Source organism: Desmodus rotundus, chromosome 2 (assembly GCF_022682495.2).
Source record: "Desmodus rotundus isolate HL8 chromosome 2, HLdesRot8A.1, whole genome shotgun sequence".
NCBI lineage: Eukaryota > Metazoa > Chordata > Mammalia > Chiroptera > Phyllostomidae > Desmodus > Desmodus rotundus.
Window position 1 is genome coordinate 158,051,191 of NC_071388.1, and position 20,780 is coordinate 158,071,970.

At 43.4% G+C, this 20,780-nt stretch overlaps 1 protein-coding gene across 12 annotated transcripts in view; it reads left to right on the forward strand.

The window, feature by feature from the left end:
- MYO3B (myosin IIIB) overlaps positions 1-20,780 on the forward strand; it is a 440,217-nt gene that overhangs the window by 288,179 nt on the left and 131,258 nt on the right. For all 12 annotated transcript variants that reach the window (XM_045196330.2, XM_045196338.2, XM_045196327.3 and 9 more), the window contains one exon: positions 2,383-2,482. In XM_045196330.2, coding sequence (XP_045052265.2) covers positions 2,383-2,482 — 100 coding nt within the window. The remainder of the gene's footprint in view (positions 1-2,382; positions 2,483-20,780) is intronic.

Consider the following 20,780-nt stretch of genomic DNA (forward strand, 5'->3'; position numbering starts at 1 on the left):
AAGTTTCAGGTGTGCAACATAATGACCACTTCTTTTTCATTTAAGTTTATCTCTTTACCCCGACCCAAATCCTTCTCCCTGCTTTTCCAGCAGAGCTGGGGGATAGAGGAACAGACTTCATCTAAGCTTTATTAAGAATATTCTGTAAGTTTCTGTTTGGTTTTTATACTTCAAATAACTCTTAAAATCAATATTTTGATGACTGAAGTGTAAATGAATAAGAAACAGGGAGTAAGTTTTTCTTTCAATTACATGAACAGAAATTCTGTGCATATTTTATTGGGAACCTGGGCAACGTAACCAGCGGCAGTTGCTAAGCTCCAAGTAAAGATGTTGATGCCTCCTCTCTTTCTGGTTGTGGACTTGGCACCTTCCTAGGGACAGTCCCAAACCTAAGGGGCTTGGTGGTCTTTCCTGGCTTTGCTGTTGCCTTTTCCTGTCTGCATTGCTATTAAGCTCCTATTGCTCCTTTTTATCCTGAAGATCTCAAGATAGGTGGCTACAAAGCACACAAAAGCAATCCTGGCCTTCCACACAGATGGGACCATTTGGCCTTTGATCCGTGATGGCAGGTCTTGGTGCTGCTGAATTGGGCCAGAGAACAAGGTTAAAAATTGTGTCAATTTTCCCTCTTAAAAAGAAAACAAAGGTATTTGTGTCCCAGATGTAGACTTCTCTTTTTTCTTTTTATGTTAGTTCTTCCTTTCATGTTGCTTATCACAGTATTTCAAGTAAGCTTGGGCCAAACAAGGTTTTAGAATCTCCAGGAGGAGGAACCTGCCTGGGCCTCTGACTGGAGGAGTTCGTCCATCAAGGGAAGAAGGCAGGGAGGGGAGGAGAGGGAATCAGTTAATGAAATTCTAAAAGGTTGTGGCTATTTTTATTGACTTACGCTCTTTTCCCTTTTTTTAGTATTGTCTCACTCTTTGTCAAAATGTTGTTTGTGTAATAATAATAATGTAATGTTACACTTAAGTTTTTTCCCTTGATCCTTTTGGTATTTATAGTGCAGTTATACAGATGGTCTTATCTACCACCAATAGTTCAAAGAATTACATTTCTTCCGCACAAGAAATATCGATGTCCAAGAAAACAAATTAATATTGTAGAATCAGAACTTACTCTTCATAGAATAGATAACACAAAACAATTGATTTCCATATTTCTTTTTGTATATTGTTATAACATCAGTTTTTTACATTTTATGCACCTCCCACAAATCTATGTCACAATTGGCAAATTCATACATTATCTTCATTGGTTATATTTTGGTTCAAATGTTTCTAGAGTATCCAAAATAAGGATAGCAAATAGGTGCCAAGTCTCTTTCCTATCCCAACTGTTCGGTAGTGACCACATGCAACTGTGGGTCTCAGCTCTGGCCGATGTCAAAATTATTTGGGGAGCTTTTAAAAATTGGTGGCAATCACACCCCAGGTCAGTTTCGGAATGCCTGGAGGTAGGCCCAGGCATATTTAAAATCCTCCCGACAATACTAATGAACAGACCGGGTTAAGAATCACTGCTCTGGGGTGATGTCTCCAAAACTTGTAGGTGGGTCCACTCACCTCGAGGACTCATTAAAAACATGAATTGCCAGCCCTCATCCCAGGACTTCCTGATGCACTAGGCCTGGGGCAGGGCCTACGAATTTGTGTTTCTACCAAGTTTCTAGGTGATGTTGATGTTTCCTGGGATGTGTTCTCCAGGAGTCAGATGATGTGGGGTCAGCACATTGAGAACCACTGATGTGAAGCTTTATGTTAAAAAGGAACTTGAAGGTGAAGGAAAGTTTACTGGGAGAGGGTCATGATGCCAGGGTCACAGGAAGGAGAAATCGTATTTGTCACCCCCGCTCTTGAGAAACTCATCAGTGAACTGTCCTCAATAACAGTGTAGAAACAGGTTACACCTGGAATTATTCCCCACTTGCAGTTCATCACGACCACATTGTGACAGTTCGTTCCTTGACTTGCTGTGCCCGCAGTGGGCAGCCCTGCCCAGCCCAGCCAGGACTGGAAGCTGGTCTCCTAACTGTCTAGCACAGGGCTATTCCAGCACCTGCATGCTGCTGCTGTTGCCATCTACCTCATCTGGGGGCCTCTGACCTCCGTGCACTACTACCAGACGGAGGCAATGTGTTTTCCTATAAGCACGAGTTATTACCCAACTTGCTGGCTGGGACCTAGCACTGAGCGAGGCCTGCTGTCACAGAACAGGTCAGCTTTGATGCTGTGTCCTGAATAAAGGCTGCAGAAAGTCAGAGAGCAGCACAAGGGAGGGAGGGAGGTGGTGCAGAGAGCGCAGATGGGAACTGTACCTAACACTGCCTATTTCTCAGTGTATGCTTAGGTCTCTACGTTTCTGTCTGTTTTCCCTCAGTTCTGAGGGGCTTTGCAGATCATAAAAGCAGTCCACAAGCTGAATCCAACAGTGGTCATGCAGAGACTTCAAGCTCTCCTTCTGTCACTGAGAAAAATCGGTGAGTCTCATCTATAAAATTTCCCAGTCTCACACTCGGGGAACCAGAAGTATTTCCTATCAGATTCTCCCATGTTAGAGGTCCTTAGCACGTGGGCAAAGTCGTTATTCTACAGGGTAGTCTGAACACCATGCTGCCTTTTGTGTTCTTTCATGGCGAAGCCTGTGCTTGGCCTTGTTAGGTTAGAGCAATGGTTCTCACCTAGGTACGGTTTTGCCCCTCTCCCCCTGGACTTCAGCACTGTCTGGAGACATTTTTGGTTGTCACAACTTTAGGGGGAGGAGTTGTGCTAATGGAATCTAGTGGGTAAAAACAAGGGATGCTGCTACACATCCTCCAATACAGAGGACAGCCTTCCACAGCAAAGAATTGGCCGGCCCAAAATGACTATAGTCCTGAGTTTGAAAAACCTTGGGTTTAAGCTAAAGCAAAACAGAAGTATCATTTCCTGTCTACCCACAGATTTTACTTAAATACACTTCAGAATGAGTAGAGCAGAGCTTGCCGAGGGCCATAGTGCACTATTTTCAAAATACACCTGAGCTGCTCTGATCTGTAGAGGACATTAACCCTGGCCAACTGTAGCATCAGGCCACTTTAAGTAAGACCTGGCCAAACTGTGACACCAAGCACGAGAGACTCGTGGAACTCGTAGGCTTCCTGTTCTTCTGGGAAGCCTTCATAACCTACCTTCTCTCAGAAAAGGCTTCCAGGCCCCATCACACACGTCACCAGGAGGAGGAGGCAACTACGAGGAGTGAACCACGGCAAAGGCAAGGTTGAACCAGAATGAAGCATGCCTCTCTTAACTCCCCCACCCCCGGATTGATTGTGGGAACTCTCATTAAAAGTTTAGCCCAGGATTTGGAGAAAGAAGCAGGCCACTAGAAAGTTCCGTGTGGTCTTGATTTATAATTTTTAAGGATTCTTAATTTTGGAGACTGCTTGTTGATGTTTTTGAGACCTGACAAATTTAAATCTCAATACTTCTCTAGTGGTCTCAAATCATAGTTGGGCTGCTGTTAAAGCAGACTACTTTCCTAAAGAGTCAGATTAGCTCATTTAAAGGTTCTTGAGGAAATATTATAGAGCTAACATCTCACATCAGGATAACAAAGTTTAGATTTCTGTTGCAGCAGAAAGACCACTAACTTGGTAGGTGAAAGACTTGGTTTTGGTCCCAGTGCTAACATTTTCCAGCTGTTTGACCTTGAGCAAGTCAGTGAACCAGTCTGGCAAATGGCTCCAGCCCCAGCCTGACTCCCCTCACCCTCAGCTAATGACTAACTTTACCCAGCATATCGGGACAGTTCTCTGAGCAACTTCCACTCCCCTTCCCTCCATCTTAGAATCTCTCCTTATACTCAGCTGTCTTTTGTTCTTTGCTCCCATCTCACAAAGACTATAGGTCCTCTTCCTCATGTGGGGTAATCCCCCTGTGTGTTCCTGCCCTCCAGGCCCTGCCACCATCACCTAGCCCACCCCTTGCTTTCCCATCTCTCCCTCTGCTGCATCTTTTCCCCTCTTGCTTATCCCTCTCTCATTCTAAGAAAAGCCTGCTCTTGGTCCTGACCCTCTCTCTTCTTACTTTTTTTTTAGAAATTTTTTTTAAAATTCTTCTTACAAGAATTTTAGATAGAGGGGAAGGGAGGGAGAAAGAGAGGGAGAGAAACATTATTGAGAGAAACATCAATGTGTCCCAGGGGACTGGGGCCCCAACCTAGGCATGTGCGGGAGACCTTTCACTTTGTGGGAAGACGCCCAACCAACTGAGCCACAGGGCCGGTCTATCAGACTTCCTCAGACCAGAATCCAGGTCAGTGGCCTCACTAACCCCTCCCTTCCTTAATCCTGAAATCTGATCTGTGTCCTCACCACATCCCTAAACACTGTCCTTGGGAAGCTTAGCTCTCAGTCACTAGAGCCTCTTCTTCATCAGAATCTGCAAGCACGGTGGGCCGTGCTTTCCCTAAACCCCACTCTCCTATGGGTGTCTGTGGTTCTGCTGTCTTCAGGTTCTTCCTCCAGGATGCCCTGGGTCTCCATCCTCCTCCTTTCTCTTCCACCCATGTTGAAATGCAGATAGTTCTCAAGTCCTTGACTCTTCCCTACTTTCCACCTGCATGACATCTTCTCCCACGGGTGTATTCTGGTATCAGTTCTTAGCTCTGTGAGCATGATTCTCAGGTATATGCTCTGAGCCCCACACTTTCACGCCCAGTGCCTACTGACCACACATTCCTGTTTGCATCCCAGGGCCTCACAGAAAAGCCCCAGCAAAGCACCTGTGCTTTCCTTCACCTGACCTTGCCACGTCTGTGAGTGCCCCAACACTTTCTTGTGTTCTCGCCTTCAAACCTGGCAGTCATTTTTGATCTCTGCCTCTCACTTAACACCACCCTCAGTTATTCTCTTAGCGTTCTTCCTTGGTCCAGGCCTGCCATTATCTCTTCTTTCCCTCTGCTCTCTCCTCTTTGCAGACCAGCTTTCATTTCTGACACCTGATCAATTGCCCTAAAGCATATTCTGACTTTTCAAAGAACTTTAATGGTTTCCCATTTTAGACCAAAAGGGGGCCAGACTTCTCAGTCTGCTATAACAAGCCCTCCCTGTCTTGCTCCAATTTGTCCTCCAGACTCAACACCTGTAGGAACGCATATATGCACCCTCTCTGGCTATGGCTCCCTGCAGCTGGACTTTATATTGTTCTACCAGTGCCTCCACCTCTGTTTTCTCTGCCCATTCCTTTCGGTTCAACTCTTGTATCAGCTGAATAAACAAGGTACTTGGTGATGAATTGGTTTATATCTGGCACCAGCTCCTTGTGATACTGTGGGTGGTAACAGTTCACACATGGGGGCCTCAGACCACTCCTTGGTTAGTCACACTGCAGTCTTCCTGTTTCCTAACTGTGTGCTAACTGTGTGCTGACGGTGTGCTGGCAGGTCAGCTCCTTGGGGGAAAGGGCTGAGTCTCGCTCCTTCCTGTCTACGGTGCACGCACTGAGTTTATCAAGCTGACTTCCAAGGCCACTCTTCAGAACTCAGATTTTTTTCCTTCTTTCTTTTTTATTTTTTAATTTTCATTTGCATTCAGTATTATTTTGTATTAGTTTCAGGTGTACAGCATAGTGGTTAGACAATCATATACTTTTTCAAAGTGGTCCCCCTGATATTTCCAGTACCCACCCGGCACCGTATGTAGGTATTACAATATTATTGGCTGTATTTCTTATGCTGTACTTTACATCTTCATGTCTGTTCTGTAACTACCAATCCGTACTTCTCTGTCCCTCCACCTTTTCACCCAGTCCCCAACCCCAATCCTTTCTGGAAACCATCTCAGAATTTAAATTTTTATGAGAGAAATGTTCTTTCTTCTCAATTTTGGGTGGTGGCAGCAACAACAAGGTCCAGAGTAATTCATCAGACAGTGTGCCCGGACCTCCCCACCCTGGGAGCTGGTGCCCCATTTTCCCCTCTATGTTTGATGGTCACCTCAAGGCCCCAAGGATCAAGCCACGATGGAAAGGAAGGACTTCGTGGAGTGGGGGCATGATGGGCACAATGAGAGCTGGGACATGCTAACGATGATGCTCACAGCAGCAAGTAATCGAGCCTCCACCCCAGACATTAAAGGATTCCTCGGAATAAGAGGTCTGAAGACAAAAGGTCCAGTGCCAGGTCAGCCACAGGCTTCTTCATCCCTTTGCTCTGTTATCTCAGCACATCAGTGATGCTCCCACTTCCAGTCACAATGTGGCTGAGGCAATGCTAAGCATCACTTCCTTACACAGCAGGAATCAGGAAAGAAGAGGTGGATGGAAAGGGGGCTATCCTCAGAAGTGGCTCTCTGTCAGAAAGGAATGCTTTCTCAGAAGTCCCCAGCATACTCCCCTCACATCTCATTGGCCAGAATTTTCAGAGAAGGCTCTGCAGGGGAGCTGCAAGGGAGTCTGGGTAAGTGAGCATGGGCATTTTCAGCTTCTTCAGGAGAAAGTTGGCAAAGAATAAAGACATTGGGAAGCAACCAACAAAGTGTGCCAGAAGATTCCCAAAGGGGTAGTGATAGGAGCACATAGGTGCTAGGGGGAATTGAGGAAAGCAGTATCAGAAGGGAGAGTTCATAAGGAAGGCCCAGACATGACAAGAAATACTGCCGCAAATAAGAATGTTGAGGTCATCATTCAGATTCGCCCAATTATTGCAATGTTAGGTCTTTTCCCACAGTCATCTCACATAATTCTCATACCAGCCTTTGGGAAGGTGTTAATGACTCCAAGTTACTGGGGGCCACCCAATGTCACAGAGATAATAAATCGCAGGTTGGAGGTTTGAATTGGATATTTTGTCTCCAACAAGAACAACAACTAGTGTTTGCTATTCCTTAACAACCCCCTACATGCATTATTCTATTTGATCCTCATACCAACCCTATGGGAGAGGTCCACATTTTATAATTTCTGACATTTAGAGATGATAAGTAACTTGCCAATGTTACTTAAAGTGACGGAGCAGGATTTGAACACAGGGCTTCTGACTGCAGAGCCCAAACTTTTAACCAGTACATTGTAATGTCTCTAGGTTCCAGGCTCCAAACGCTAAGCCAGAGCTTTTTCGGCTCTCTCTCTGTTCTAACTTTCATTACAGCAAATCTTAAATCACAACCAGCTAAAGAATAAATCTGATTGGCATAAAACTATCTCCCTGTGATTGGTGGGGAAAATTCCAGCATCAAATCTTGGGAGAAAGCCTATGGCCTCATGGAAAGGTGCTCCCATCTGTGCGTGGTGGGGCGGGGTTCACTTGGCCAGGGAGAAGGCCGCCTCAGGCTGAAAGCAGTCAGTGGTTGGTGTGGCACTTCTCTGCTCGGCTTCCTGCGGGAGCCTGTACAGTGTACCACGGAATGGAAACACCCTTTTATGTCACAGGGGCTTTGTTCCCAGGATGGTAATCCTCCATTTTAATGCTGATAAATACAATAGGGAGGATTATGCCCTTTAATTTAATTTGGCCTGCATATGGCAGAGCTCTCGCAAAGCTTTTATATGACATTCTTTAGCTCAGCTAGCCTGTTGTCCTGTAAAAAGAAGCCCCTATGAGGGAGGTAGGAGATTGATAATGCTGGTGCAGATGTTTTTACCCGGCAGCTTGTAACGCCCTCCCCCCACCGAGAAGCTGCCTCATTGTGGGCCACTTCAATGAGAGTTCGACTCAGAGCAGTGGGGACCTTCGTGACTTAGGCAGCTTGAGGGGAGCTGGCACCTCGCAAGAGGGGAAAGCGAACACATATTTCTCCTGTGTGTCATCCTCGTAGCTCGGGGCTTGGAGCCAATTGGGCTGACCTCAGAATGGATGAGCCAGAGGAACAGCCTCCCCTCAGGGCCGACTGTGGGCCAGATTTTCATGTGGGCTGTGAAGTACAGATTGCCACACATCTTGACAAATACTCTGCCTGGGGGGTCACTGCAGAAATATGTGGCAGTGCTAAGAAGATTAAACAAAATATTTCTTTTATATCAGTATCAGGAGGATGTTTCCTCACCCACCCTTTAATTCCCATGCTAATTTTTCCTCCCACTTCCACTCCCTCCAGCAAATTTCCTACACTGTGGCCAAGTTAGTGCACTAAAGCATTCACGGAGGACCTGAGGGCCAAAGGAGTCCTGATAGGGCTGGCGGCCTGTCTCTCTGAAGGGCTGAGGATGTGGTAGACACTCTCTGTGTTATTTTCTTCGGGTAGAAAGCAGGTAGTCTTTGGTGACAGAGCTGGGTTTCAATCTTGATCAACTACTTACAAATTATGAGGCTTTGACAGGTTTCTTTATCTTTCTGAACTTTAGTATCCTAGGCTGCAAAAAGGAAATGATTGTGAAGATGAGAGATGATCTCTGCAAAGGAACTAGCCCAGTTCTCGACACAAAATAAATGCTCACTAAGGGATGCTGGCGAGCTGTTGTGGGTTGTAGTGAGAGGGGTAGCAGCACTAAGAGTAGAAATTCTAACAGTTAAAAGGTTTCTGTAAAGCTAACCTTATATGAAGGGTCAAGACCCCTCTGACTTAGTTCTAGAGCTATAGACTAAAATAAACATGGACGATTCCAGCATTTCAGACATTTTGAACAATGCTCACTCTCCAAATTTTTTTTGTATTTGTGTTCCTGGCACTTATCTCAAAGATAAATCTAAGGTTGACTTTGGGCCCAAGACTCACCCTTGCCGATATGGCCGGGATTCCACGGGCACACCCTCCAATGACGACTTTCAGAGCTCACTTGGTTCTTAGGGCCTTCTTAGAGTTTCTAGACTTTAAAAATATTAATTGGTCATATTTATTTTCAAAACCTTTTTGAAGCCAGAAACGTTATCACCAGCTGAAAGGAGTTTCAAGGAAAAATCTGTTTTGAGTTATATTTTTCCTTGTGGATTTGCTTATGGCTGTACATAAATATTTATCTGAACTATTTCAACAAACTTTAAATCATCAGTGATCCTTATGCAAAGGCCTCTTTTAGAAGGATTGTGGATGTCAAGAATGTCAGCAATCAGTGTTCTCTTTATAGGACCAGATTCCAAGGACCAGAGGCCTCTTTAAAAATGTCTGGAACTGTTTGGTGGTTTTCAACATGTCTTTTGTTTTCCTGTTTCTGTGTATCTGTTCATGCTGTTCCTTCTGAACAGAATACGCTTGCCAATTCTTCCTTTACCTGTTGATACTTTACACATCCTTCAAGGTCTCACCTATACGGAACCTCCTGCAGGGCCTTGAAGCAGACGAGAGCCAGGAGAAGAGCATCCCAGCTGGGAGTGGGGCATAGCACAGGCAGGATATGCAGGCAGGGGTAAGGGGTGGGTGGGTACAGACTCCGGGAGGGTGAGGTGTCCAGTGGGGTGAAACCTGAGGGTGGGATGTGGCAGTGGCATGATGCCGGGACTGAGGCAGTTAGTTGGGAGCCAGGATATGAGAGGCGTTAAAAGCAGGGCCAAATATTTGGACCTTATCGTATAAGCCAAAAGTTGCACACCTGCAGTCATTGGTAGAATGCAGGCTGCAGACATATTTTGTTTGGCCTGCACAATGTTTTTGAAATTTTTAATTAGTTTCTAACATATAAAAATAGAAAGATTTCATATAATCAGATTTCTGATGGCTCTTGAAAAATTGGAGTAATTAGCAACAATCTGCTGGAACTAAGTAGAGGCTGTTTTCCATTGACGCCAACTCACTGGTCTACTTACTTCACGGCCCCGCCCCACCAGCATCTGAGTTGATTCCTACCTACCATTCAGGAAGAGGAAACAGTTTAGGCTACAGACTCTGAAGCCAAATTGCTTCTCTTTTAGGCCCAGGTTCTGTATCCAATTACTCAATGGCCTTGGGCAAGTTAAGCATATTTGTAATAATGGTACCTACCTTGTATGTCTGTTATGAGAATAAACCATAGAACATTTTTAGAAGGCTACCTAGCATGTAGTAAGTGCACCAAAACGTTAGACATTATTACTGTATTCTACATGGGGTAATAAACTTCAGGGCTGAGACGGTCTGTCACTCATTTCTACATGACTCACCAAATCTAGCATCCTTGGCCACAATAGACATAAAATAAAAGGAGTTGATGAATTGATGAATGAATATGTGCTCCTTGAATTTTTATTTTTGCTGGGTCCAAAGCTAAATTTAATTACTTTGTCCTCAAGAAATTCTTCCTATTTATCTTCAGTTTGATCTGAGCATGATTAGTTTTGGATAAAGTAGGAAGGTGGCTTTATCAAAAAGCCAACGGTGCTAACAAAATAAATGAAGGGAGATGTTATTAACACTGTGTCACTTCTCTGTAATACATGTACCTTCCTACCTCAGAAATAAACCCCAAGTTTGGGAAGATGCTTAATTATGGTGTGTGATTTTTTTTTTTTTTAGAAACTCAGTTATTGGCAGACAGCTGTCTGTGGTTAATATCTTAATTTAATGGTCAGTTGCTCTGAACTAGCATGTAGTGAACTTAATCATGAGTGATATAAGAACACATGTTTGGCTTGGTACCCTGACCACCCCATCCTACCTGAGATTCACACTTCAAGGCAGTGCTTTTGTACCTGGTGCGTCTGCAAAAACAATGTGGGCAGTTTGGTATGAGAAGCAGCTTCTGGTGTGTCCAACATGTCTTATACATGGCTGAAGTTTTGACACCACTCCACCTGTGGACATGAACTTTTGTGCTTATGTTAGTCTGCCCCGAAGCACATTGGCATCGGCAAATGATGGCATGAGCTCTACGAGGTTGACCTGCAAGGTGGGATTCACATTGTGTCTGGAAAACTTGCACATTCACAGAGAACTTGGGTCCAACAACATTTCATTTTATTTGGATAAGCATCATCTAAAACCTCAATGATATATTCAAAAGTCTAGAAAGTTGCCCTTTAACTTTGTATTTTAAATGTCAAGTGACTCTCTTCCTTTCTATAAAAAAAAATAATGCCTCTACTTTTTCTAAAGAAATCTCAATCTCTCTTTAGCGCTCTCCCTTTCCTTCTTCCTTTCTTTTCTTGTTTCCCCTCCCCCCATCCTTGTCACTGTTGTCACCCTCCTCCCTCCCCCCCCCCCATACAATCAATACCTACATCTCTTAAAGTTCTGTTTTCTAATCTAAAGGACAATTTCAATGAGTGACAAATCTGGCAAATTCTTCTGACCGCTTCACCACCCCTGTTCCCTTCCCATGTGGCCCATTTTGTGGGCGTAGAAAATTCTAAAACTTCGGCACATCTCTGACATCTACTTCTGTTGCATCTGCATCAAGAACTTGGCTATGCTCAGGCTCAGAGTGAGTTTTTGACCCAAATACGTTTGCATACTGAGGCTATTTTGAAAGAAAAGAAGCTTGAGAGAAGAAAACTTACTCAAGTTGGAAACAATATTTGCATAAAAATGAATTCTGTATAAAAGTATTTCATTGTGACAGTCAAAGAAACAATGAGTATAATCTTACAGGTTGAAAAAAGATAAACTGTACATTTCCACAGATGTTAACTTTATTTCATATTCTTCTCTGGGTTAGAAGGGGGAAAAAATATTAGTATTTCAGTTCCAAGGGTGTTGTGTGAATTAAAGGGCACTTGGCTCCTACCCGTAGGACACAGATATGCCAGCGTATTTCCCATTAGCATTGCCCCAGTCACTTTAAATTAAGAAGGAACCTGAGCAAGTGTTTGCCGCAGACACTGTGGGCACAGTGGGCATGCCACACTCCCTGTGCATCTCAGTAACTTCTCAGACTTGTCTCCTTGATGAGTAGACAAAACAGGAGGAGGGTTGAAGTTTTTCTTTTCATCTGAATGGTGTGGGTCAGGTCGGGAAACAGAGAGGAATAGAGAGCTCTGGTGAAACAGAGCTCTGGTGACTGCTGTGATTGGGAAATTAGATAATAAACAGTCCCTGATACCAGGATTCTAATGGCCTAAGATCAACACAGTCTGGAGACGCAGGCAGGAGTGGCCTTCTGAGCTCCGGCACAGACCCTCCCTGGAGAGCTCTCTGTGTCAACAAGAGCAGCCAGCACTGCTGGCCAGCTCCCAGCACTCAGACTGGGGCTATCATTTTTGTTTGCTTTGCAAATATCTTAATGGGAAGTGGTTCAACACCACCTATGGGTTAATCTGAGGGGTTCTGCTTGGCAGCTGTTAGCTCTGAGAACCACATGGCCACTCTCTGGTGGAGGGAGTCGGGCTGACTGTTAACTACCCAGCTCCAGGTTGAGGCATCTTCTCTGCTTATTGGATTTACTGGCTGGCAGGAAGCACCTCGTTGTCTTTTATTTTTAGTTTGTTCCTCTGGGAGGGTAGAGATATTATTCTCAGATCCAACTGTGCTTTTCCCTCTAAACAAGGCAGGTGTTTGCCTTAGTTTCACCGGCATACCACATACTTCTTTCCCCTAAGCTCATTCTCAGGAAATCTAAAATTTTGTATTAAAAGTGGCAGTGTGGTGGTGTGGGGGGTGGAGGCGGTGGTAGCGCAGCAAGAAGAAGGACCTCGTTTGTTAGCCTGCAGGGAGGGTAAAGCTACAGCCCTGTCGTCACCCAGGATCTATGGAATCAAACAGATACTGAATTTCTTAAACAATCTCTGCTTACTGTTCACTTAGTTTTCTCCTCTCTCCCTGAATTTGGCTTTTACTTGTCTTGACGCATGGGGATGACTCCCTGGGTAACTTGGCCAAGGCACGTCTTTCCGGGTCTGTGTCAGCCGACACTGGCACAAATGAGCGCTTTCTTTATGTTTCCTCGCTGGATTTCAGGCAGGGCTGGCTGGTTTCCACCAAGCAGGTTGGAGAAGTTCCTAGAGTGATGACAGACTTGTAGACAGTTCCAACTGCCCCATCTGTAAAAATGAAAAAGTCCGGATGATTCTTTAGATCTTGGGGAAAATGCCCAGCCCCCTTGAGGAACAGTTCAGCCTTCTTTCTAAGACCTTATGGCTTCCTGAGGGTTTCCACACCTATCTTTAGGGTTGCCTGGTGGTTGAGAGCAGGGGCCCCGGACTCCACCAGACCTGCTACTACTAAGGGTGAGATCTTGACGACTTACTTATTTTCTCAGAGCCTTCGTGTCCTCATCTTCCAATGGAGGAAGAAGTGGCCCGACGTCCACCTGACCAGGTCATGAGCGTTAAACGAGTTAACACACACAAAGGGTGTGGCGTCCCATCTGACGCACAAAAAGCACTCCTGTCCGCAGTGGTAGGGAGAGCTGTTGTTGTCTCGGAGGAATGCGCCCTTCTTTATGTGGGCCTTAGGAGCATGCTTTTTTTTTTAGTACTCATTTAGAAGTCTGTTACTCCCAAATCTCTGAAATGAAGCCAGTGCCAAATTGACTATCAGAGTAAAAAATGATAATGACAGAATATAGTATATGGAATAAAATAAGAACTCATGAACCACACTGATAGAAAGAAAGAGAGTGAGCGTGGAAGAGAGAGCTAAAGAAAGAAGGGAGGAAAGAAAAGAGAAAGGGAGGGAGGGGAGAAGGAAGAAACAGTAAGCTTTTCACTGCAGTAGAATGTCAAGTAATAAATATAGAAGAAATAATAAAAACAGAAAATTACTATTTGGCAGCTACCAAAGTAGTCATTGTTTCAGGCAAGAATCATCAATAGATGCTAAAACTGGTGTGAAAGTCTAAGTTGTAACAGCTATTTTCACAGTCTCAGAGTAAGTCTCCGTAAGACACTCATTAATTATAAAAGGACGGTGGGGAAACCTGGCAGAGACCCCCTTACCCAAGTGATGAAAGTTAGGACCACCAGTAATCGGACAAATTGACAGCACGTGCCTTCGATAGGGTGCACCAAGGGCTACAACACCACTTCTGTGGGTTTCTTGCCAAATGTGTATAACCTGAATTTAACCACGAGGAAGCAGCAGACAGACCAAGCAGAGGGACCTTCCAACATGACTGACCTCAGGCTTCCCCGTGGAACATGGAAGAGGACTGAGGGGCCGTTCCTGGTGATGGGAGACTCAAGGAACCTGACAATGGAATGCAGTGTATGGTCCAGGATTTTCTTCTGCTATAAAGACATCACGGGCACAATTGGCAAAATCTGAATACAAGCTATACATTGCATAATAACATTATATTAATATTACCTTTGTGATTTTGATTATTATAGACAAAGAATGCCCTTGCTTTTAAGAAACACACACTGAAGTATTTAGGAATAAGGGAGTATGATATGAAGTCCAACTGACAATCATACAGTTCAGGGAAAATTATATGTGTGTGTATAGATATCGGTATACATATAATGAGAGAGAGAGGAGATAAAGTAAAGGTGTATATTGCTCATATTTGGAGAATCTGCCAAGAAATATACAGAATTCCCTATACTATTCTTGCATCTTTTCTACAAATCTGAAATTAATTAAAAATAAAAAGTTAAAATGAAAAAATAAGCGAGTGCTACTTCCTCCCTTTAGCCAGGGCAGTTCACGAGCCACTTTCTCTTTAGAGCCCGATGCCTGTCCCGCTACACCCAAGGGTCTGTCCCCACCACGTCGCACCGAACGGTGTCTGTCCTGGAGCTCCTCCACGGTGACATTGCTGATCAGTCACCACCCACGATCTGGTTTAGACTTTTTCACTTCATTTCTTAAAAATTCCCTAAAATGTTCTTCCCTACCCTCATGCCTCTCCCTCACCTGTCTTTGGGTCTCATGTTTGCTGCGTGCTCATCACACACCTTGGTTTAGGGCTTCTTGCTTCCTTTTCCCCAAACTGAGTACTGCTTTCAGAATTAGTAAAGGAGGAAAGCTTCTCTCTGGGGGGTGACAAGAGCATCATGCAAGGAATGTATGTGTTAGACCTTTCTCTTCCCCTCTGCCTCACTTGGACAAGTCACATCACCCCTTCTCCCCCTGGACTCAGTTTCCCCACTTACAGCATGAGAAAGATGTAGTAAATGGTCCCTGAAGTTTCCTTTGCCTCCACAGATCTATGCCATAGCCTAATTCAGTCTTTAAAATGCTATAACCATGAGTCACAAGTAACTCAACTCACAAGTCACCTTGTGACCCCACCCAGGGAGAGACTGGTTACAGAAAGGACTCCTTCACACACCAGTCATTATCATGGTCCCTTCTCTTCAGCCTGAAGTTTCCAGATTCGGGGATTTGCCTTTTGAAGTGCAAAGTTATAAACAACAAGTATAACACCTTCCTAAGTGTGTTTTATTTCAAAATTCTGACTGTGTATACCTTTCTTAATTTAGTCCTTTAGAAATCCTACTGTCTTATGTTTTTATTTTGTTCTGCCTGAAAGAACAAATGTAATCCTTGGCAAGAATTTTTATTTCTATTTTGCTGATGAAGGAGCTGAGGTACTGATTTGTCCAAGTTAAGGTTGCCACATTTAGCAAATGAAAACGCAAGACACCTGCTTAAACTTGGACTTTATATCCACAACACATTTTTTAAAGTATGTCCCAAGAAGTATTTGAAAAAACATATACTAAAAAATTATGCATTGTGTACCTAGAACTCAAATTTAACTGGGTGTCCTATATTTTATCTGGCAATACTAGCCCAAGTTCTTTGGAACTAATATATCATGAATATGTATTTGTATGTCACAAATATGTATCATGAAGTGCGTTGCTGAACCTTTACCAAGTGTTTACAATAGTCCTCCGACCTCTGCGTGCCATAACATATCATTGTTTACCGTCTAAGAGCTTTTGATTAAAAACATTCAAAGACATCAATTTCTATTTCTTTATTATAGACTTCACTCAGACGTCACCTTCTGTAGCCACTCAGTCTAAAATTACAGACTCTGCCTCCAACACTTCCTGTACCCCCTCCCTGCTTAAGTCTTCTTCTTTGGTACTTACTTCTATTTAATATGCTTTCATAGTTATTTATTTCTTACTTTTATTGTCTGCCTCATCTAGAATGTAGGTTCTTGAGACCGTCCCTATGCTATATCCCCAGTAACAGTAGGAGGCAAAGTGAAGCTGCTCAACAGGTGTTTGCGGGATGAGTGAACGAAGCCTGTGAGGCTCTGAGGACCTTGTACCGCACATGTGATATACATCATTCTTGTAGTCACACAGAATCTCAGAAGGCCTGCCGTAAATTAGAGCCTCGAGGGTAGTGCAGGTGAGCATACTCTTCATATTAGTCCACACACAAGGTAAGCAAAAGGTCAGCAGGTCATGGGTCAAGAGGTACCGGCAGATACAGCTGGGCTTAATTTAATCTGCCTCCTGCAAGTTTCTAGAACTAAATATTAGTCTCCCCAGGTGTCATTCCTTAAGATCCAAATGCAATTGTGTGACTGTCTGGAAAAGGCCAGTAACAAAACGGCACTGGATGCTGAGAGCACAGACCCCATGTCCACCGGATCTGGGCTTGTATCGTGGTGTGACCTGGACAGGTTACTTAGCTCACACTGGCTGTGAGATGGGCACCTTGGAGGGACCGATGCTGCTAGCACTGAGGTAAGGATTAGCAAGGCGATCCAGTCAAGTCCTCAGCATAGTAAAGTGTTCAGCCGTTCTGCCTGTGCTGCGGCCCTCAGCCTGTGGCCATGCGTTACTTCGGGTGATGGTGCTCACTACTGCATCTTAAATCTATCGCTGGACCTGAGGCTGGGATTTGTCTCAGCCACTTTGCCATTAAAGAACTGGAGTACATTTTACGGTCAGGTGTCCTTTTGTCCAATAAGGCAAGCATTCTGAGCAGAAGGAAGAAAAGTCTTCTGCTCCCCCTAGACTTCACATAGTGACAGCTGCCTGCACAAAAGTAGTGAAGTAGGGAAAAAAATGAGAACGCAAGAGCTGGCAAATTAAGGCTGGATGGGCTCACGGTTAGGGAAAAGCAACGAGGCAAGCATCTTACAGTTAAAGGGCTCAGTGGGATTTGGGAAAATAGCATAAGTACATAAACCTAAGTAGTGCTAACATAGAGCAGTGGCATTATGAAACATTTATTAGCCTTTTTGAGTCCTTTTGATGAATTTATCCTCAAGACATATTTTAAAACTTAAAGTAATTATGTGTCCAAGAGCAAAAACAAAATCCACGTACCAGTATTTAAGTATAACATGCATATTCCACTCGTTCAGCACGGGTACTTTTGGGGGTTTGGTACAGGGTATGCATTCAAAATCCTTATAAAAGTTACCAAGCCTAATGAGAAAAAAATAATAGAAAAGCTGTGATCCTTCCTTCTACTTTCCCTTTTTCCCTGCAAAAGTAGTCATTTTATTTTGCACTATTATTATTTGTTTTCACTTCTCCTATGCTCTTTGTATTTCCTTTACATCATATATTAAAGCCCAGGAATAATCTTTTCCCTCTCTGGAAATCAAGAAATGCCAATTAAAAAATAATAATGAGGTACCTTTTCCCCCCCCCCAAGAGGTAAGCAAAATTAAAAAGACTGATACTACCCAGCACTGGTGACATGACGGGAAATGGGCCCTTTCATACTTTCGTGGACATGTGTTTTGTTTTGTTTTGTTTTTTGCTTTATAAAGGAAAATTTGATGATGTAATTCTAAGGACTTACACAATAAAAATTGCTCACCCTTTGACCTAATAGCCTTACATTAAGATTTATTCTAGGGAAATAACTGGACAAGCACTCATAATTGTGTGCACAGAACATTTAATGATCCATTATTTATAATGTGGTAAAACTGAAAATACCTTAAATATCCAAAAATAACATATTAGTTAAACCACTTATGATAATCACCTACTGAAATACTGTACAGCCATAAATATGCATACATGCATACTTGCATATGTATACATTAAACACAAATATATGGAAAGACACTCAGAATTACAAAAGGTAGGTTAAAATAGTAACTATATTATGAGCCATGGTTTCTCAGTGTATGTTGTGTGCATAGAAAAGCATCTGAAACAATATACACCAAGGCATTAACTGTAATTATATCTGGGTGTGGAGATTATCCCAGATCTTTATTTTCTTCTCTTTGAATATCTGTAATGTATACAGTACATCAGTGAATATATATATAAAAATATTTCTAATCCAAAGAAGGAAAAAAGTGAAACAGTTCAACACCAGTTCCTTTAAAGAATGTTGGTTAGTGATGGGTGAATGTTCAGACCACTTGGGAATTTGGAGCATTTTCATCAACTAAAATATAAAGAAGAAAAGACAAAACCAATGGGCACACCAACAGATGTCTGCCAGTGCTCTGGTGTCTCGAAAGCCAAGTGGCACTTGCTCTTCTTTGCTCCCTCTCCCTTGATCAAACACCGTTAAAGCTCACCTTCAGTAGGTGATGTGTACACACTTTTAATTGGCCAGGGTGTGGCATGAAACCAGTTATTTCCAGGACCAGCTTCTTAGTGTCTTTATGCCCAACAGTTTATGCGAATACACGTGGGAGCCTCCAACTCTGCCCAAAGTAGAAGAGGTGGCCAGGGTGGGGTTGGGGCAGGAAAGACTCTTCAGAGAACCTGATACCTAAGCTAAAGGGTAAGGTTGCAATGGTCCTGTAAGCAGGAAAGGAGATGGCATCCCAGGCAGCAGCGTGAAAGTGAAGACCTGAGGAGATTTTGTGGGTGCTTGGCAAATGCTTATTTGTTGTGGTGGTGGTAGTATATAGAACGCAAAAAAAGCGTTCTAGAAACCCTGGCTTTCCAGTCTTTGTAGTAAAAGATGCACTAACTTAGACATTTTGGAAGCCTTTGACCTTAACACAGTAATTTGTGTTCTTCTTAAAACATTTTATTCCCTTACAATCCTTTGTGCCTCCAATGCTATTTAAATGAACATAAAAACATGAACTGACACCTAGCTGATGCAAACCAGGGAAGGGCAGACTCATTGTGGCAGTGTGGGGAGATTCCGGTGTATCCCACACTGATACCTGCAGCCCTTAGAATGTTCACATTCCATGTAAGAGCTAGTTAAGAACATTCGAGTTGCCGATTGGGGTTCAACCTGTGGCCAGTTCATGCGGAAATCCTGTCAGCACTGGTTAGCTCTGAGGTGGGCAAGGGGTGTTTTACAAGGGTAGTGTCCTCTTCTCTGATGTCATGCCTTAAATGTCTTAATTTACGTTCAGAACTTGAACTTACTGAAACCATTTCTGAAGATATTTATGTTTTCTATTATCTCTCACTGGAATAACTTCCATAAGGGAAGGTGTATGATTTATCTAAAACTTGCCATCCTCAAGATTCACAGGGCTCCTACTATGTTTAAAAAAATCTTGGTCCGAGTGTATCTTTTGCAGGGTGGATGGACCACTGCTTCTTGGGAAGAAGAAATTGACCTCTTATTAAAATCTCCATGTACAAAATACAAGAAGCAGAAATAAATTTGCTTGGTTATGCTGATGAGCCTTCTCCCAAGGCTGTCAAGTAAGACATGAGTATATGATGAGAACTACTTGCAAATCTAGAGACAGCGGGAAACTAACAGAAATCAACCCACGTTGAATTAGCTTCCACCTATCCTGTTTTGAAATTAGAATATGCTCTCAAGTGTGAATGACTAATGGGTTTCTCAGTTGGTCAGAAACCATTTTAAATTACAATTGATCGAAGATAAGACATAATCTTGCCAATTTTATCAAAGTTAGTAAAAATCACACAAAGAAATTTAAATGAAGTTTAGAAAATGGAGAATCAGAAAATAACCAGAGTGTCTCTACTCCCATCCAAGAAAAATGTTATTGATTCTATCCCTAAAGCAAAAAAGGCCAGTTACAGGACCAGCTTCCTTTGTTCTAATTCTGATGTGTCATTCATTCTCCAGAGCATCTCACCCCATTAGTGAGGGGGAAAGTGCAGTCCAGATTGTACTATTCACTGTAAAACCACACACTGGCACTCAATTTTCCAAATATGGTTCTTCTGAGTTTAGTTGGTGCAACTCAGCCCCCCCAATACCATCACCCCTCAGCAAGCTGGCAAACTGAAATTTGGAGCCGCAAAGCTGAGTCTCAGTGGCCTAAACACAGTGACTTCACCTAGTGCCGCCAGCCCAGCATGGCAAAGCCAGCTGGCCTCGTGGATCTTTGCTACAGAGGAAGAAAGATGCCGGGGCATTCTCAGCAGCCCTGTACTCAGGGGCGCTGCAGCCTTCATCCTGCCTCTCACCCACTCGCACTGGGATCCAGGTTTCTGAAGAAGGAATTAGACATGAGTTTCATTTTGGGGTGTTTTCAAGGCAGATGCCCAGCAGAAGTGTTCTTTATGGTGACTGAGAGTTTCTGTCACCCCTAGAACCCACAGTTCAGTGAACTGATGGCAGCGGAGCAGCCAGGCCCTGGAGGCAGTCTGCTTGAGACTCCAGTCACGGCTTCTGAGAGGCTAGAAGAGCCCTAGACACACGCAGTGAAGCCTATGTAGAGAAACTACCTCCTATTCACTACCCTTCGATAACCCAATTCTCTGCTTCTGCCATTTAGCGTGTGATTTCAAATGGAGGCTGAGGACAGTGTTATTTTTTAATATTTTTCCTACAAATTCAAGATACTGTCACTTTTTTAAATGAATAATTCTTTAATATCATTTAATACCAATCCATAGTCAAATTTTCCCAGTTGTAGAGGTCAAGCCAATTATTCCGTAAAGTAGCTCACCTTCTAAGATTGTGTCTGCTTGATTCTTTGTGGTCTCAGGTTGCCCTCTATACCCTGTGTTTTGGGTAAATGGCAAATTAGATTTAAAGCTTTGATTAGATTCAAGTTAAGTGATTTTGACATAAAGAAAAAAATAAATATCCTGGGAGATGTTGCAAT